A 16,688-nucleotide genomic window follows, 5' to 3' on the forward strand; every position below is an offset into this window, starting at 1 on the left:
AAGTAATGGAAAAGATCATCTCTGACACTGGTTTAGATACGAGCAGAAAGCAAGATGTGGCAATAATGGAGAAAACAACATCGTGCTCCTGAGCTTTAGAGATATCGCTCACGGATCCAGGCTGTCTCTACAAGCGTGATAATGCATGTCTATCCCACTCTCACCCCCAAGACTCAGGCTTAAGCCGCATGGGGAGCCTCTCCTGCATATCACAGCAAAGCCCTGAAAACTGCAGATGGAAAACAAGGCCATGATGGAGCTATCATTGTTGCCAGTTAATCACTTCTTTGGGTGTGAGGGAGATTGACAATGAAGGGCTCTGGTATCGATGCCATTATTGATCTCATAGAACAATGACCCGTAAGATCAATCTCAATGAAATAAGGTGACAACAGCGGCACCACAATCGATTTCACCGGGCCGAACGCAATTCCATAATACAAGATTTCAAGATGGCCACATATACAGACAGATACATGCATGCAAAATGTGGACACATACGATAGATCGGATAAATCCAGAGTGTGAAATATTTTGTAGATGACCGGCCGCCCTTCAGTAAAGGAAGTGTGTTGTACAGTCCAAACATAGGCCTGCATGCAGAGACATGCTCAAGTGTTTTTAAGAGGCCGGATTGAATATTTATATTGTAATGAGAAATGTGAATGTGCGTCATTCATGAATTTCTGTACCATTTCTCTTTCCCTGACAGCCTGCACATGGTACAAAAGCAATATGACTGGTCAGACTGTCTGGTCTTTAAAATGGCCAGGGGTTAGCATACATTTTTTTTTACATGAATTTTAAATATTTCTTGTTAATCACTGTAACACATTGCATAGAAAAATATGTTTGTGATGCGGTGCAGAAGGGTTGACACTGTTTCCCAGAAAAGAAAAGAAAAATCATGCAAATTACCATCTCATTGTGTGTTACTGCATTATTTGCTCTTGTATTTGAGATGTGTGTTGTGGAGGTAACTAAGTGCATCAATTCCCTTGATGCTATTTTGAGTTTCAACGTCACTGCCAGGATCATGTATGCCGAGTTGAAAAGACTGAAGAGAAGTGACTCAAGCAGATGTATTATTCTGCAGAAAACCTTATTTAAAATATCACTCATAGTAACATCTAATTAATTTTTTTGAGAGCAAAAAAGAACCAAAAAAAAAGAAAAGAAAAATCTGCTCACAGAAAGTCATTTTTGCTTTTTGTTGGTCAACGCGCCAAATCTGCAAGACCAATTTCCACCCGTTGTGAAATCTGTGTGGCCGAATCTTTCGACCTCACAAGAAAATTCCCAATTGCGTGGACGGCAAAAATTCAGTGCACAACGGTAAATGTGGCTGAACCTTAATATGGAAATATATCTCCATAAATAAAGATATAAACTCGCATTCAATTAGTTATAAAGTCAGAATTGCGAGATATATACTCACAATTGTGAGAAATAAAGACTTTTTTCCTTGCAAGTTTATATCTTGCAATTCTGAAATTTTTCTTGCAATTCTGACTTTTTTCTCGCAATTCTGACTTTAGTTCTCACAATTGCGACTTTATATCAGACAATTCTGAGAAAAAAAGTCAAAATTGTGAGAAGTAAACTCGTAAGTGCGAGAAAAAAAGTCAGAATTGTGAGATAAAAAGTTGCGTTTGCTTACATTTTTTTATTCAGTGGCGGAAACAAGCTTCCAGAATCTACACTTTCATACAACTTACATTTCTTTTATATATTATAATTTTTTGCAATAAACTTAAATATATTGTATTTTATATAATCAATGACTAAAAGTCCATTGTTTATGATTCAATTCATTTGCAAAGCATCATGGAATGAGTAGTTCATTCTATCATAAAAGACATTTAGCACACAATGTGTTCTGTTGTATCTTTCTCTGATTCTCAAATACTTATGTGCAGAGTTGGTTTCGGTTACACTAGTGACAGAGTTACATTGCACTTACTCAAATACAGTAAGTACTGAGTAATATTAACTAACTACATACTTACTATAAAGTTATGGTTACCCAGACAGCAACATAGCGTCGGCCCAGATAAGGGCCACATCTGGGTCATGTGGATTCCACATGTCTGTTGGTCTCTGGGTAGGGTTTGGTTTAGTTACTTGTAATTAGGACTGGGTATCGTTAAAAAAAAAAAATCGATACCGATACCTTGATTTCGATACCGGTTCCTGAACGAAACTTTTTCAAATACCAATTTTATGAAAAACAATATTACAATACATATTACCTAAAAAAAAAACTTATTTTTTTATAAGGTTTATAAGGTTTTATTTTTTCAGTTTGTTGACTTTTTTACACTCAAAGACTCATAAAGGGTACTAGGGGGCAGAATATATGCCTCACGCTCCTGCGCACGCATAAAGCTTGCCGCAAAACACTGGCAAAAGTAGCCTAATGATAATGAATGTGTCTGGGAAAAAATAGCAAGGAGACATTTTAATCATTTATTAATACAGTGTTTTGTGAGTCAGTGTTGGCTGCAAAGATGAAGTTGACGATGCTGACTCGTCATCAGGGTTCTAAATTAACACCCGCCAACCCGCCAAATGCGGGTTAAAATTCATTTTGGCGGGTGTTAATAAAAACTTACTAGCCAGTTTGGCCGGTGATCCATAAGGCTCTGTTCTCGGTCATTTATCCCTCTGGCAGTACTTCCTACATTTCCCATGAACACTGTGCCGTAATACTACGTGATGACGTTTCATACGCCCATTGGCTGCGCGCAGTTTGCAGTGAAGCATGCGCGAGAAATGATCATGGAAACGAACGGAGCGTCCGCCACCAGAAAACACAGGGAAGATGAAGAACGAGACAGAGCAGGGAGCATAGACTGAAAGAGGAGGGAGCTAGTAAAGTAGCTAAAGTAAAAAGTTAAGATTAAACTAAATGCGGAGGTGGTTGGGACAGACTTCTGGGTTTAAATTTAAATGTCGTTTAACGAGAGATACGTTATTTTTTTAAGTTTAAGGTTTTTGTCATTATTTCTGAACAAGCTTATACATTAGGCAATATACACAACTAGCCTATATATCTTAAGGTTTTATTTTAGTTGAAAACATTAAACAATGTGTGTAAAAAAAATATATAAACAACAAAAGCATTTAAGCTCAAGCAGCGCAAACGGGGAAAAAACGCACAAAAAAACACAGAACGTACATACTCGAGTCAGCATATGATTATCGTGTTTATATTGTTTCACGTTCATGTTGACAAAAACAATAATATCCACATGCTCGAGTGAGAAAACGCGCTGCGCTGACACAGACGTTGCAGAGACGCGTGTGTGTGCAAAGTGAAGTAACAGCACTTTGCGTTTTCTGTATCCCTCAACGAAACTTAAAGGAAGTGGTTAATGCAGTGATGGACACAGTCTTCCTCAGTCGACTGCTGTTTCTTTGGATTTCATGTTATTTCTCATTGTGGTGGTGTCGGTGATATTATGATAACTCAGTTTAATTAATAAATAATTGATTAAACGTAATTCCATTTTGTAATAGGCTATCATTTGATAATCAAGTAATTCCAAACTTCGCGAGGCAGACAATGACATTATGTGATCAAATACAATCCACTTGTTAAATGCTCCACCCAGTGCATTTAATTATAACTGCGAAAAAAAAATAAAGAAAAAAAGTAAAATTCTAATAGTATTTTATTTTTTGAATAATAATTACAGATCGAAAATTCGAATATTCGTGCACATCCCTAATAGATAGATAGATAGATAGATAGATAGATAGATAGACCCCAAACTTGAAATGAAATGTTTGCACTTTCTGTGTTGTATTGTACTTTTATATGTGTTTTTCATGCCAACAATGTTAATAAAATGCTCAAATGCATTCAGTAGCACTCATAATTTCACTTATTTTCACCGGAAAAAATTTGGCTAGTGGAAATCCTAAATGGCTGGTAACTTTATAAAGTTACCAGCCACATTGGCTGGTGATCAAAAAAGTTAATTTAGAACCCTGCTCGTCATCTCCGCAGTATAGTGAACGCGCGCGCACCTACAGTATAGAGAGAAAGGCACCTTTCGTTCGTTTAAAAGTAGACATTTCAAGCTTTCTATATGCCTATTTCTCATGTCTGTGAGGAAAGTAACCTATACGCTGAGTTACCATTCAGATTTTTTGTGTTTCCGGTCTTGCCAGCAATTATCTTGTAGCAAATATTGCATTGCGCACTGTTGGCATCGAGCCTGGTGAATAGCCACAATTCTGATCTTTTCCACATCTTTTACATCTACGGGGGTTGGGACACTTTCACACTACAGCCTCACATGTGAGCCATGTCTCTGGCCGTAAACTAGTGTTTTTCCTCACTCACGTTGACGAGATTAACCCCTTAGGTATCGAAATTTGGTACCTGAGTTTGGTTCATGATCACTCTTGCCCTCTATACTTAGAAAAATGGGTGGTCATTTGCTTGTTTCATTTCTATTTCTTGGTCTATTACATCAGTAGTAAAAAAATATTGAACTACGAGGCATGGAAACTTAAATTACTTGTAATATTATAGGCAAAATGACTGACTCCCTTTTACAACACCTGACATCTCAATAAGATGCAAATGGCACATTTTAAACATAATAGCTATAACTTACAGGCTATCTCACAATGTGACAAGAGGGATGATAATGGGACTATCAATGACATCCAAACTGCTGACGTAGCTAATACCAACATGCCATTTCTCCCGACAAGTCACCATTATAAAGAGATTCATTCGTTTGGGCTCTGTGGTGAATGTCAAATGATTTGTATAAATGCTATCATTTGTACAGCTTGCTGATGACATCTACAATATCAGCTTCAGGCATTTGCATGCAAATGTGATAGGGTTCTCCTGCAGTGTTTATAAGATGACGAACCTGTTGTCAGACGGTAAAAGCGACAGGAGCGCCAGGGCAGAGAGCTTTCTCCTGTCAGGCTGGGTGATGTTGTCCATGCGGTCCACCCACATCTCAATCATGCTCCCCAAGAGCTGGTCTGCCTGGGAAGCAGAAATCGCCATGATAAACAATCTTGTTCACATAATTCTCATTTATAATTTAGCTGTGCACAGGTAAGCGAGGCACACTGGGAACAAGATTAATACATCCTTCATAAGATAAGAGGAAAACATTAGGGTACGTCGAGCCGCCTGACAGGCCGAATATATAAAAACCTCCGTCTTTGAAGTTGTTTGGCTGAGACTGTAAATAATAAAGGGGTCTCTGCGGGAAAGATATTTCTGGGATTGAGGAAATTAAGGAGAATCCTGATATATGCTGAGACTACAATAGTGCAAATGAGTTCGATTTTTCAGCGGGGATATACGGCCCAGGGTTGAAAGGGAATGATTCTGTGTGGGCGGCTCAGCAAAGCATTCGGGTCCACTGGGACCAAATTACAGTAAGATCAGCTCCCACAAACACAACTAAAGATACGCTGCACAGAGAAATAAAACTAGGCCAAGCTTGTTTGTTGGTTGATTTTTTGCTTCAGTCTATTTGACCTTGACATAAAGGTATATATATATATATATAGCAGTTGCATGTAACGCAGTCACTCTTACTTAGGCGGGTTGAATTTGATATATTTTTCAATTGTAGTCTTTTAAAAAGGTATCTGACATAACAAACTAAGTGCAATGTAGTGTTGTGAAAAATATTGATTTTTCAATACATATCGACACTGAAATATCTGAAACGCTTCCAATACTCATTTTCTGCAGAATAGATGATAACATGATTACAGCTGCTCTTTCTCACCCTCTCATCTCTCCGACAGCAAGTTGACACACAAACCCGCCTCCCCTCACTCACTCGTTATATTTGCTACGGATTAATATTGTTGGTGTTACAGAGCTTGAAGTTCGGCGTGGGATTGCGCATAATTTTACTTATTCCCCGCAGATTTTGTTCACACCCAAAATGTGCGTACATAAAGCCACCTCTCAGTACTAAATTGAGTTCTTTTTCACTGCTTATTGCACTTAAACAGTCAAATACAAACAAAAATAATGTCAAAATGCCAGTCTTGGCAAGTACAGTATTCACATAAACACAGTTAGTTATGTTTTAAGTGAACGTAAACAGTTGAGAAAGAAAACACATTTAACAGTATAATGGATCAGTGTGTCAGGTCTTAATGTGACAGCAGCCTAATATGCTGCCAAATTATAAGGAAATATAAAAAATATCTATATGGCATTTTTTCCTTATGGTATCGAGGTCAATATTGTGGTCTGCGAAAATGCTGAGTGGCTAGTAACTTTGGAAAACCACTAGCCACAGTGGCTAGTGAGCAAAAAAGTTAATGTCAAGCCATGTATGTATGTATATAAAAAAAAAAAACATTTTTATTACTTAAAAATAAAATATGAACTTAAATAAAAAAAACCTTCCATTTATTTCAGCTAATTGCCAAAAAAAAACATTTTATAACCTTTTTATTTTCACTTAAGTTAAAAAACTAAAACCTAAGTGAAAATAATAAATACAACAATTTATTAAAAATAATTAAATTAAATAATTCAATGATATACAGCTAAGTGAACAGGTGTTTTGCATCAGAACTATCCATTTTAAAATTCACTCTCTATCAGGCAAGCAAATGCTGGTGCCCTGGCAGTCATCCTCACCTCCTGGTTGAATTCCACAGCCATCTGAGTGAGAAGTGATGTAAAAAAGCCTGAATTCTGCAGGAGAATCCGACCCATCACCCCGAGGTATGTAGACATAACCACAGGATACCTCTGCAGTCAAACACACAAGTATGTGCAAACATTGAAAATTGGAAACAGTGGAGTTTCACTGAAATGATGTTAGTGCAAGATGAATACTGTAATAGACTATACTGTGTGTGTTCAAACTCACTTCTCCTTCGACAATCCCCTGTAACACAGCTGGTAGAAGAGGCTGGAACATATGGGAGCCTAATATAGGACTTACTTTGATGGCAATTTCAACAACCTGCAAGAGGCAAAGGGAAAGAGAATGAATTGATCACTGCAGAACAAAAATACCACAAAAACGGAAAATGGGCATGAGTAGAAATGAAAAGTATAATTGCCTAAAATCCCCAAGTGCTCAAGGAGTTACACAACAGATGGAAATCAAATAGTTAAAACATTTGAGGATTGCGGAAGATCAAACTCATTTTAAAGCTGTGGAAAACAGGTAAATGGGACTAGAGAGCAGTTTTGGAAGAGATGATAAATAGTGGCTGAATCATAGTAAAAGGCTCAGGGATCTTAAAGCAGGAGTCGGGTGGTGAGTGATTTGAATGCTCATCTTTAAATCCCTCGGTTAGATGTTCCACTGTGAAAACATAACACTATTACTAAATTATGTTTTTCTTCAACAACATTAAAAAACATGTTTTCCACATGGATTGGGTGAAGTTTTATTTAAATTGATTTAAAATGTACTTATTTATTCAATATATTTTATGATATATAAATATATGGCATAAACAAACAGCAACCTACTTTTTAATTGGTATTTTATTGTCTACAGCAATTAAGAACAATTGTGGGCATACACACACAATAGATACAAATGCATGCACACTTCTTTCAAAAGAAGTAGGGAAAAACAAACAGCAAAAAAATAAATAAAATAAATCTACAGAGTACACAACACAAACATCTAATATACAGTATCTACATGCATATAACCTACATGTTTTTATAAGCAAATTGTAAAATTAGTGCAATACCATATGGCAATTTTTGAAATGGAAATAAATCAATGTTATTTTTTTAAATCCCCAAACTAATTTTATTTGCAGTACTTAGGAACCCCAAACATAAAAAAAAAGAAGAGATGTCGAATCTGTCAATCAGAACATCAGGGTCATATGCCTTGTTCAAGGGCACAATGGTGGTGGTACAAGTCTCACTTCTTGCAGGAATCAAACCACAGGGACTATATTAATATTTCTGAACACCATCATACTCATGAATCGAGAAGGAGAAGGCCTGAAACAAGCCTACAGGCATTGCCTTTAGGAAACGTAATGGCCAAATAAAAAGCATATTGAATCACCATGTTTAATATTACATCACCAGCAAAATCAGATCGAAGCCCCGCTGCACAATTCTGACCTCGAGGACAACCAAATAATTTGCAATAATCTCAAATTGCCTTGTCGCTCTGAAAGAGAAGCTTGTAATTGTGTGAATTCTCTTGTCAGACTATGTATTGGCTTGAGAAGGGATCTTGGCAGCCCAAGGCCATTAACCTCCTGTTCCACTCTCACTTTGACAGGATGCAGGATGAACCGCTCCCTGAAGGTGCGCCACTGTTTTCATTTTTCTTCTTCAAGCTGCTGGAGCACAAACATCCAGGCACATGGGGCAGAACTTTACTTAACTGACTTCAGAGGGTAATCCACAAACAACATGTATAAAGTAATGTGTCTGGATTACAGCCAGGATGGAGTAGAAAGCTTGAGCTGGCAAAGTCTTTCAAGACTGCTGTCTTTCGAGGTTTACTTACATTTATTCATTTTGACTTCCATTTACTTCCATTGACTATTTCATGTAAAGATAAGAAAACGTCTTGATCAGGGTTCCATACATGTTTAATTCTTTTGATCTCAATTGTAGCATAAAGTTGATCAACACAGGAAACCATTTTGTTGAATTTGTTAGTTTTTTGCAATAGTAATAGTAGCAGTAAATTGCTCTAAGCCATGTCAGCACCGTTTTTTAAATGGTAAATATGCGGCAGATATATTTTTCAAGATACGCGAATGTCCTCATAGACAATCGCGGCACTTTGGACAAAGACACCTCATGCCAGTAGATATAGATGTTTTCGAGTTTTTATTCCATTCTATAGCATCACCATTTTTAACACAACCACAAACTGAGCTCATTCATAGGTGTATCGAGTTTGGTGAGATTATCTCATTCCGTTCAAGAGAGCAGTCTTAGTAAAGTGGCAATGCCCACTTTGAACGTTTTGGTGTCCCGTCATGGACGACATTTTTTTTTTTTTTACTTTTCGATAGTTATAAACAATCAGACTCCAGAGAATTGTCCTGCACCGGTTCGGTTCAGATCGGATGAAAAAACTAGTACTAGTTCACAAAAGTAGTTTTTTATTTTTTATTATTCAAAAATACCATAAAATTTCAACCATTGAATCTGTCACGTGTTTTGTCTGCCTTGAGCCGAGGGTTGCAAAGGAATAAGACACTGAGTCTGCGCCGAGCGGTTTAGGAGTTATGAGCCATTATGTACTTTTGATCACTGTAGCGCCACCATCAGGCCGATTGGGGCGAGCCTTGGTGACGTTGTGGACGGAGAGGGTACTACCATCCCTCAAACTTTCCAGTCTCTATGACTTACGTTTTACATCTGCCCAATTAGAGAGAAAGAGAGAGCGGGTGGAAAAAAACAGATGGATTATGGCATTCAGAAGGGATCCCTCGCTCAGCAGCTGTACTTTTATTTATTTATTTAATGCTTGGGTAATAAAACATTATATAGTTTTATAAATGTACATTAAGTTTTTTTAAAAGAAGAAAACGTATAAAAACCCAATTTTGTAATATTAATACTGCATCATATACTTTACACTGGGACTTTTGGGAAATTTGATGTACTGTAAAACTGCAGGAAGATAACTGCTTAGTTTGTAATAGTTTTTAACTCGCTTCTGAGGTGAAATTCTATAAACCTCTGCACACTATAACTTTTGAGATTACGCTAATGTCAAAAAACAAAGTGAATCTAGCATGCCGTGTTCTAAATGCACGTTATAAGCAACTCAAGCTCACAGCAAAGGCAGCGATAGAGTCCGTGTGGACCGGCATTTACTGTGAACCGAGCCGCTCTAAAACACCGTACGCTCATGTGCAACAGTGACATGGTTTTGTGATTTCAAAAAGCAACAAGCGAAAATCAAATATAAATCTTCACTGAAACATGACCCTTGAAACATGGATTTAAGACATTTTAATGCAAATTAAGGACTTATTTTTACATTAACACCCTGTAAAAATTTTGAGAAGGGATGAGTCAAAATGATTTCTTGTGGTACTTCATGCTACAACTGTTGACAGAGCGTGACCTCTCAAATTTCTTTTACATTCCATCATATAGAAATTCACTAACCACATCAGTTCTGCTAAAAGCAGCTGTAAGAATGTTTCTCAAAGGAAGGATCTGGGCACTGACAGTATGCAAGCTGGTGGTCAGTGTGTGTGTGAGCATCCAAGGATGCCCCTACGGGCTCCCACTTGTACTTGGCTCCAATTGCACAGTTTGCTCTTCAAATCAATCACAAACTACCACATGTTTCCCTGCAGACGTCCTGGGCAGGGCGGATAGAAGGCCAAAAACATTTTCCTAAACCAAACTGAAATCATTCAAACTAGCCTGACATGCTGCCCTAGTTTCGATAAGTTTCCTTAAAAGACAATTTAGTTTCATTTACACACCTTCATGTCGTTTCAAACCTTGTGCACTATTTTACAAGTCTTCTGAATTTACTTCTAAAAAAAGGTACACTACCATTCAGTTTTATTTATAGAAAATAATCATTTTGATCATTAAAACTGACAGTAAAGACTTTTCATGGTGCTTTTGTGTCCATTTTGAAGCTTGGAAGCTTTAGTTCTCATTTTAATTGAATAGAAAAGTCCAGAACAGATTGTCCTTTTTTTCCACAGAAAGAACAATTTGCAACAACATGAGGGTGAATAAATGATGAAATTCTTTTAATTTTTAGCTGAACTATCCTCTTAAGCCTGACAAATCCTATTCACACGGTGAGCAACATCTCTGTCTGATTTTTGAGTACTCTTTACAGAAGTACCTTAAAATTAGTTCCTCTTGACTCTGTCATGAAAGGACATGAACTGTATAGTCCTTGAATCGTGTACACCATAGGAGAGTTAAATGGCCCTGTCATCTCTCATTGTCCTTTAGCCTTTGAGTTAACTGACATCTCTCCAAACACATTTTACTGAGAAGATGGCCCCTTCTTTCTGTGTTAATTAAAAACATCAATAAAGTGAAAGTAGCGCCTCCAGATACTGCTAATATAAATGAACAGTTAATTAGGGAGTTACAAAGCTGTTGTCCATGGGCCCGATGATTTACGTGCCAAACATGCTACCTGTGGTGTAAGAAGGCAGGGAATCCTCTGTGAGGTTAATCGAATGGCTTCCCACACGTCTGAGACTGTCACTGCCTACACAGTTGCTTTAATGCATTCAGAACAGTTCCCATGTAGAGAAGCAAACGGAGAGGTGCAAGTCTGAAAGGTTGTTTGATACGTACAAAGTCATTAAATGTCATTAAATGTTAACAGATCAACCATTCAACGAACAATTAGTTATTTACTCATTATTTACTCATTCCAAAGCTGTACAAAAAAAGAGAGATATTAAGCAGAATGTCCGTGCTTCTCTTTTCTATTCAACAAAACTGGATGGTAAATTATATGTTCAAGATTCAAAAAAGGGTAAAAAAAAACCCCAAAAAACGGTCTATTTGTACTGTGCTAGACTAACTCAGACTTGTTACAGCACTGTATACTGTTGCCTTCTTGTTGGTCTGGGCTGGATTTCCCGAAACCTTCTTAACGCTACGACGTTCTTAAGTTATAGCTTAAGCTGTACCTTATCGTTAATATGCTTTTCCCGAAACGTTCTTAGTTAAGTATACCTTCTGTAAGTCATACGTTCGGAAGGTTGGTCTGGGCCACTCTTAGCTCTACCTTATCGCTGTTGACAGTCTATACGAATATAATTCTGAAGTTGTAATACACCCAGTGTTCAATTAGGCTAATTCAAGTGTTTTCATGCAAAGCATAGAATTGTCATTACACTGATTGTTGTTAGATTTTTAATTATATTATCCAAAGGTACATCAGCTGGCAAACCATTAGGCATTAAAGGCTTAAGAGTCTATTTAGGGAGTGATTGTGGTGGGGAGTTTGCTTAAACTATGGCAGCGATACAGCGAATAGTTGTGGTAAATCAAAGATGGCGCCGTCCGTGGAGTCCTTTCAAAGGCCAGTAAAAGCATATAGGCTACTGCCAGTTAAGCATTATTCGGACGCTAATTGTTTCTCATGGGGCCGTACGGTATTTTCAAACATTTACAGGAGTTAGTCGGTGATTTTATAGCAATCCGAATCCAGAATGTCTGTTTTTCTCCCACCACCCGCGTAAAAATCCCCGACCGAATTACCTTCTGTTTTTTGACAAACACCAAGGTCTTGTGGTGATTTAATTGTCGTCCAAATCCACATCTCTGAGTGTACGATGTACACTTTTATTACTGAAATGGTGGAAAGTATTTACAAGAGCAATAATTTCATCACAGCTCCACCTCAGCGAACAAAAAGGGGAAAGAGAAGCAAGCACGTAAACATTTGAAATGGGTCGTTATTGTGGCAGCAATATATGACACAATTTTAAAATATGTGTTTTTTTTATAATATCCCATGAGTCCTAATAAATGCAATTTCAACTAGATCAACAAGAATACCACTTTCTCAAATAACGCAGTGAAGCAGCCCCTGCATGAGTAAATAATTGATTCTCGAGCCATCGATATCAACCAATTCAGCACCACTGCCACGGACAGCACCTGGTAACGTCGCACGCAAGACGGTATATCTTAAGCAACCTCCTAAGGTATGGTTCGGGGGACACACCTATGGTATACCTTTAGTTTAGAGTCTTTGTAGCACGCTGAGAGACAACACAATCGGGAAATCCAGCCCTGATTACTTCTATTGTTCTCCTCATTTGTAAGTCGCTTTGGATAAAAGCGTCTGCTAAATGATTAAATGTAAAAAAAAAAAAAAAATTGCTATCTTTGAGTGAGAAACATGCCAAATTTACACCACCATTCATAAGTTCAGTAAGATTTTTTTTACTGAATAAGACATTTATAATGTTACAAAAGATTTCAGTTTCAAATAAATACTTTTCTTCTGAACTTTCTATTTATCAAAGAAACCTGACATAGTTTTCACAAAAATATTGCATAGCAAAACTATTTTTAACATTGATAATAATCAGAAATGTTTTATGTGCACAAAAAAATCAGAAAATTTAGCTTTGCCACCACAGTAATAAGATTTTACAATACATTAAAATAGTTATTTTAAATTGTAATATTTCACAATATTAGTGTTTTTACTGTATTTTTTTTATCAAATAAATGCAGCCTTGGTGAGTGTGACTTTTCAATAACATTAACAACATCTTCCAGACCACAAACTTTTGAACTGTAATGCAAGCTGTTCACTGCTAATGTTCCAATTTGTCATCTCTTTCAAATCTCATTTGCAGTCGTATTTGTAGCAAACTCATATGTGGAGCTCTAAATCACCATTTACTTTCGGAGTATGGAAAAGAGGAGCTTGGACATTGTGCCGAAAATATCATTTTGAGTTTCATGGTGGGAAGAATCTAAAGTGGAACGATATGGGGGGAAAAAAGATGCTAAATTATTCATCAGAGAATTAAACAACCCCTGCTTTTAATATATATATTTTTTAATCCGTAAAAGACAAAAAATAATAAGACATGTTGGGGACCAAACGACCAACATAATTGGTTCTGAAAGTATAATGCTGTATACAGGGATTCAATGCAAACAAGTTGAGAATGCTGTGGATTTCCCACCTAGCATACCATACTTGTTATTTTCAACAAACGTCTTGTAGACGCAGATTCCCACCATCAAAAGGCACAAAACATGGCTTTCTATCAAACTGTCAAAAATATACATGTATGTCTCAGATAACCTTGGGCTCGTTTTTTCCAATTAAAGTTGCCTTCACTCTAGTGGAAAGATGCTGCCTGTTGGCACAACGCAAGACGCGGAGCGCGTAGACGTGTGCACACCTGCGCTCTACGCTACTTAGGATCTACAGAGAAAAATGATTAAAGTTAATTAGAAAAGTTTCACAGTATACCCTGAAGAGATGACAGAACAATGATGCAGTCACAATACAATGCTAACATAAAAAACAAATATCTGATAAATACCAAAACCTCTGGTAATGCATTCCAGCTCATCCTGTGGGGGCGCGGAGAACGTTTTATGCTCCAAATTGGCTTGGGGTCTCCGATGAGCATCTGCTAACCTATGAAGGAGCAGCTGGAGGCCAAAGCGAAAAGCTTTATCTGTAATGGCAGCATCCTGGCAGCCACTCTGTCTCTCCACCTCCAGAGAGGACCGGCACTGCACTGCAGTGCAGACAAGAAGCTCGCTTTGAAGCCCACATCAGACAGGCTTCTTGCAGTATGGGTCAAGATAATTATTTGTGCTGCAAGGTCCAATTGGTCACATGGCAAAATGAATTAATTAAAATGGTCGAAAATAAGTTAATAAAATAGCAGGGTCCTGCAAATAGTGCTTTCACCGTTTCTTCAAAGTAGAAATCCACCCCAACCGTTGGTGTGGAAACGAGAAGTGTTTGAAAAACGGAGGGCGATGTCAAAGAGCGTGCCTCTTCTGTCAGATCTAAGAGCTTTAGTGCATAAGGTAAAGCAAGCAAAGTTGAGATTGGCTTCAAAAAAAAGAAAGAAGCTGAGCTGACTGTGGTCTACTCAAAACCAAAATGACAGAGTTGAGGAACAGGTTCTCTAGTCATTACTCTGCAGCAGTGTCAGGGCACTTCATTTCACAACAGAGCGTCAAGACGACAAGCACAAAAAAAAAAAGCCTAGCGAAGAAGGATGGATCAGGCTGTTTGAGAAAGAGTGTTAGGGATTGAGTAGTACCTTCAAAACCTGGACTTGCCCTTCTGTGGTAATGTCTCTCAGAAGTTCACAGAAAGATCTGCAGAGAGCTTCAGCATAGTTCTGGAGAGAGAGAGAGAGAGAGAGAGAGAGAGAGAGAGAGAGAGAGAGAGAGAGAGAGAGAGAGAGAGAGAGAGAGAGAGAGAGAGAGAGAGAGGAGAGAGAGAGAGAGAGAGAGAGAGAGAGAGAGAGAGAGAGAGAGAGAGAGAGAGAGAGAGAGAGAGAGAGAGAGAGACGAGTGTAAAAACAGGGCACAATCATTCCTGTTATGAAGTACATGTACTGTATGTCTTATTATATTGGATAAAATATTGACATGTAATTAAAAAAAGATACAAATATTTAGTTTTATTTGATCATATTACCACAATTAAGTGAACACATGGTTGAACGCATTTAAAATGATTTTGCTCCTTTAGTTTGAGAGACTGTTGACATTTTTGCCACCAACTTCTATTTATTAAAAAAAATGTTATGAGAAATATTTGAAATGTTTTACCATTTTTTCCAATTACAAGTTTCCCAACAAAACATCTTAGAAATATCCCACTTAATCTGTTGAGTTAATTTAACTGTTCAGTTTATTAGACAAATAACAATTTCTCCAGAAAGCAACACCATTTTTGATGGGAAAATGACAACATAAACATCATGTATTAAGAATGGATTTAATGAATTCTAAGTTGTTCTGTGGTGATAGTCTGGTTTTAATTTAAATAATGGTTTGTTAAAACATTTCATTCCGTTAGATGTTATAAAATGAAAGAAACAGGTGCAGTCAATTATTCCAACCAAAAGATGGTAATAAAAAAAATCTAAATGAACTAAATTAACATGTTACCATCCTCATATTAGCTTTTTATTAACATCATGTTACACATCCTGTTCGTTTACTCATTGTCGTGTACATAACTTACTTAGAATTTTTAAATTGCCTAAGTTTGAAAGTTGTTTAGTAATGTATTCTTATTTTTTTCGTTACAGAGCTTAAAAGATCCTGCAAATGGGAATGATCCTGTAGAAGTCACTGATTATACACAATATTTAAAACTGAAACATCACACACACACAGTAGTCTGTTAAGATTTATTCCACATTCATCTTTTGAGAAAGTGCCTATAAGGTTACGTTCACAGTCATTCCCATCTTCTTTGAATTTTCTCTTATTTGAAGTCGTTTTTATTCCTACCTGTAGGAAATCTGTAGCAGAGAGATAAATGTAGGCATTGATGATCTGAAAGCACGTGCGCACATTCTCCGAGCTCAGTTCTGAAATAGAGAAACAAAAAATAAGAATGAAACCAGGGTGAAGCAATATCACAGAGTAATATCTCAGAGAGAAAAATAACAGTTGGGAGAGAACATGAACACCAGCAGTGAGGGAGACAGAAGCGGTATGTGGAAAGACAGTAAAATGGTTACATTTCATATAACAAAACAGCAGTCTGGAGCACAGACAACTTTAAAACACTGCTACTCGGACTCATCGAGAACTCACACTCCGAGACAGAAGACAAGACAACAGGAAATAACTGCAGTGGCAGACATTACCTTCACTTATTACATGGCTCTGTGAAATACTTGATTCTGATTGGCCAGTGGTCAGGGAATTACCAAGAATTGCACAAATACTGTAGATAAAGTAACTTGGCACAGAATAGTCTTCCCCAATGTGCAGACAGCTTTTTACAGAAAGAAGAGTCAGTTGTTCCACTCAATGTTAATGGCTTAAAAAAAGTTCATGAGTAGTTGAAAAATGTCTCCCAGTTCATCTGAGCTTAATGCAAGCTTAATGACCAAATATTCACTATTTCTGGTTCAAATCTGGACCAAAACATATTCTCAAGCCACTTCTTGGTTGTCTTTGCAATTTGGACAAGATCATCGTCCTGTTG

General features: G+C 37.3%; 1 protein-coding gene across 1 annotated transcript in view; it reads right to left on the reverse strand.

The window, feature by feature from the left end:
- Nucleotides 1-16,688, reverse strand: part of ipo11 (importin 11) — a 195,574-nt gene that overhangs the window by 37,871 nt on the left and 141,015 nt on the right. The window contains exons 23-27 of the mRNA XM_056237513.1: nt 15,983-16,062; nt 14,776-14,856; nt 6,888-6,983; nt 6,653-6,766; nt 4,899-5,020 (exon numbers count right to left, since the gene is read on the reverse strand). Coding sequence (XP_056093488.1) covers nt 4,899-5,020; nt 6,653-6,766; nt 6,888-6,983; nt 14,776-14,856; nt 15,983-16,062 — 493 coding nt within the window. The remainder of the gene's footprint in view (nt 1-4,898; nt 5,021-6,652; nt 6,767-6,887; nt 6,984-14,775; nt 14,857-15,982; nt 16,063-16,688) is intronic.

Source organism: Rhinichthys klamathensis, unplaced genomic scaffold (genome assembly GCF_029890125.1).
Source record: "Rhinichthys klamathensis goyatoka isolate OS25496 unplaced genomic scaffold, OSU_Roscu_1.1 h1tg000487l_1, whole genome shotgun sequence".
NCBI classification, from domain to species: domain Eukaryota; kingdom Metazoa; phylum Chordata; class Actinopteri; order Cypriniformes; family Leuciscidae; genus Rhinichthys; species Rhinichthys klamathensis.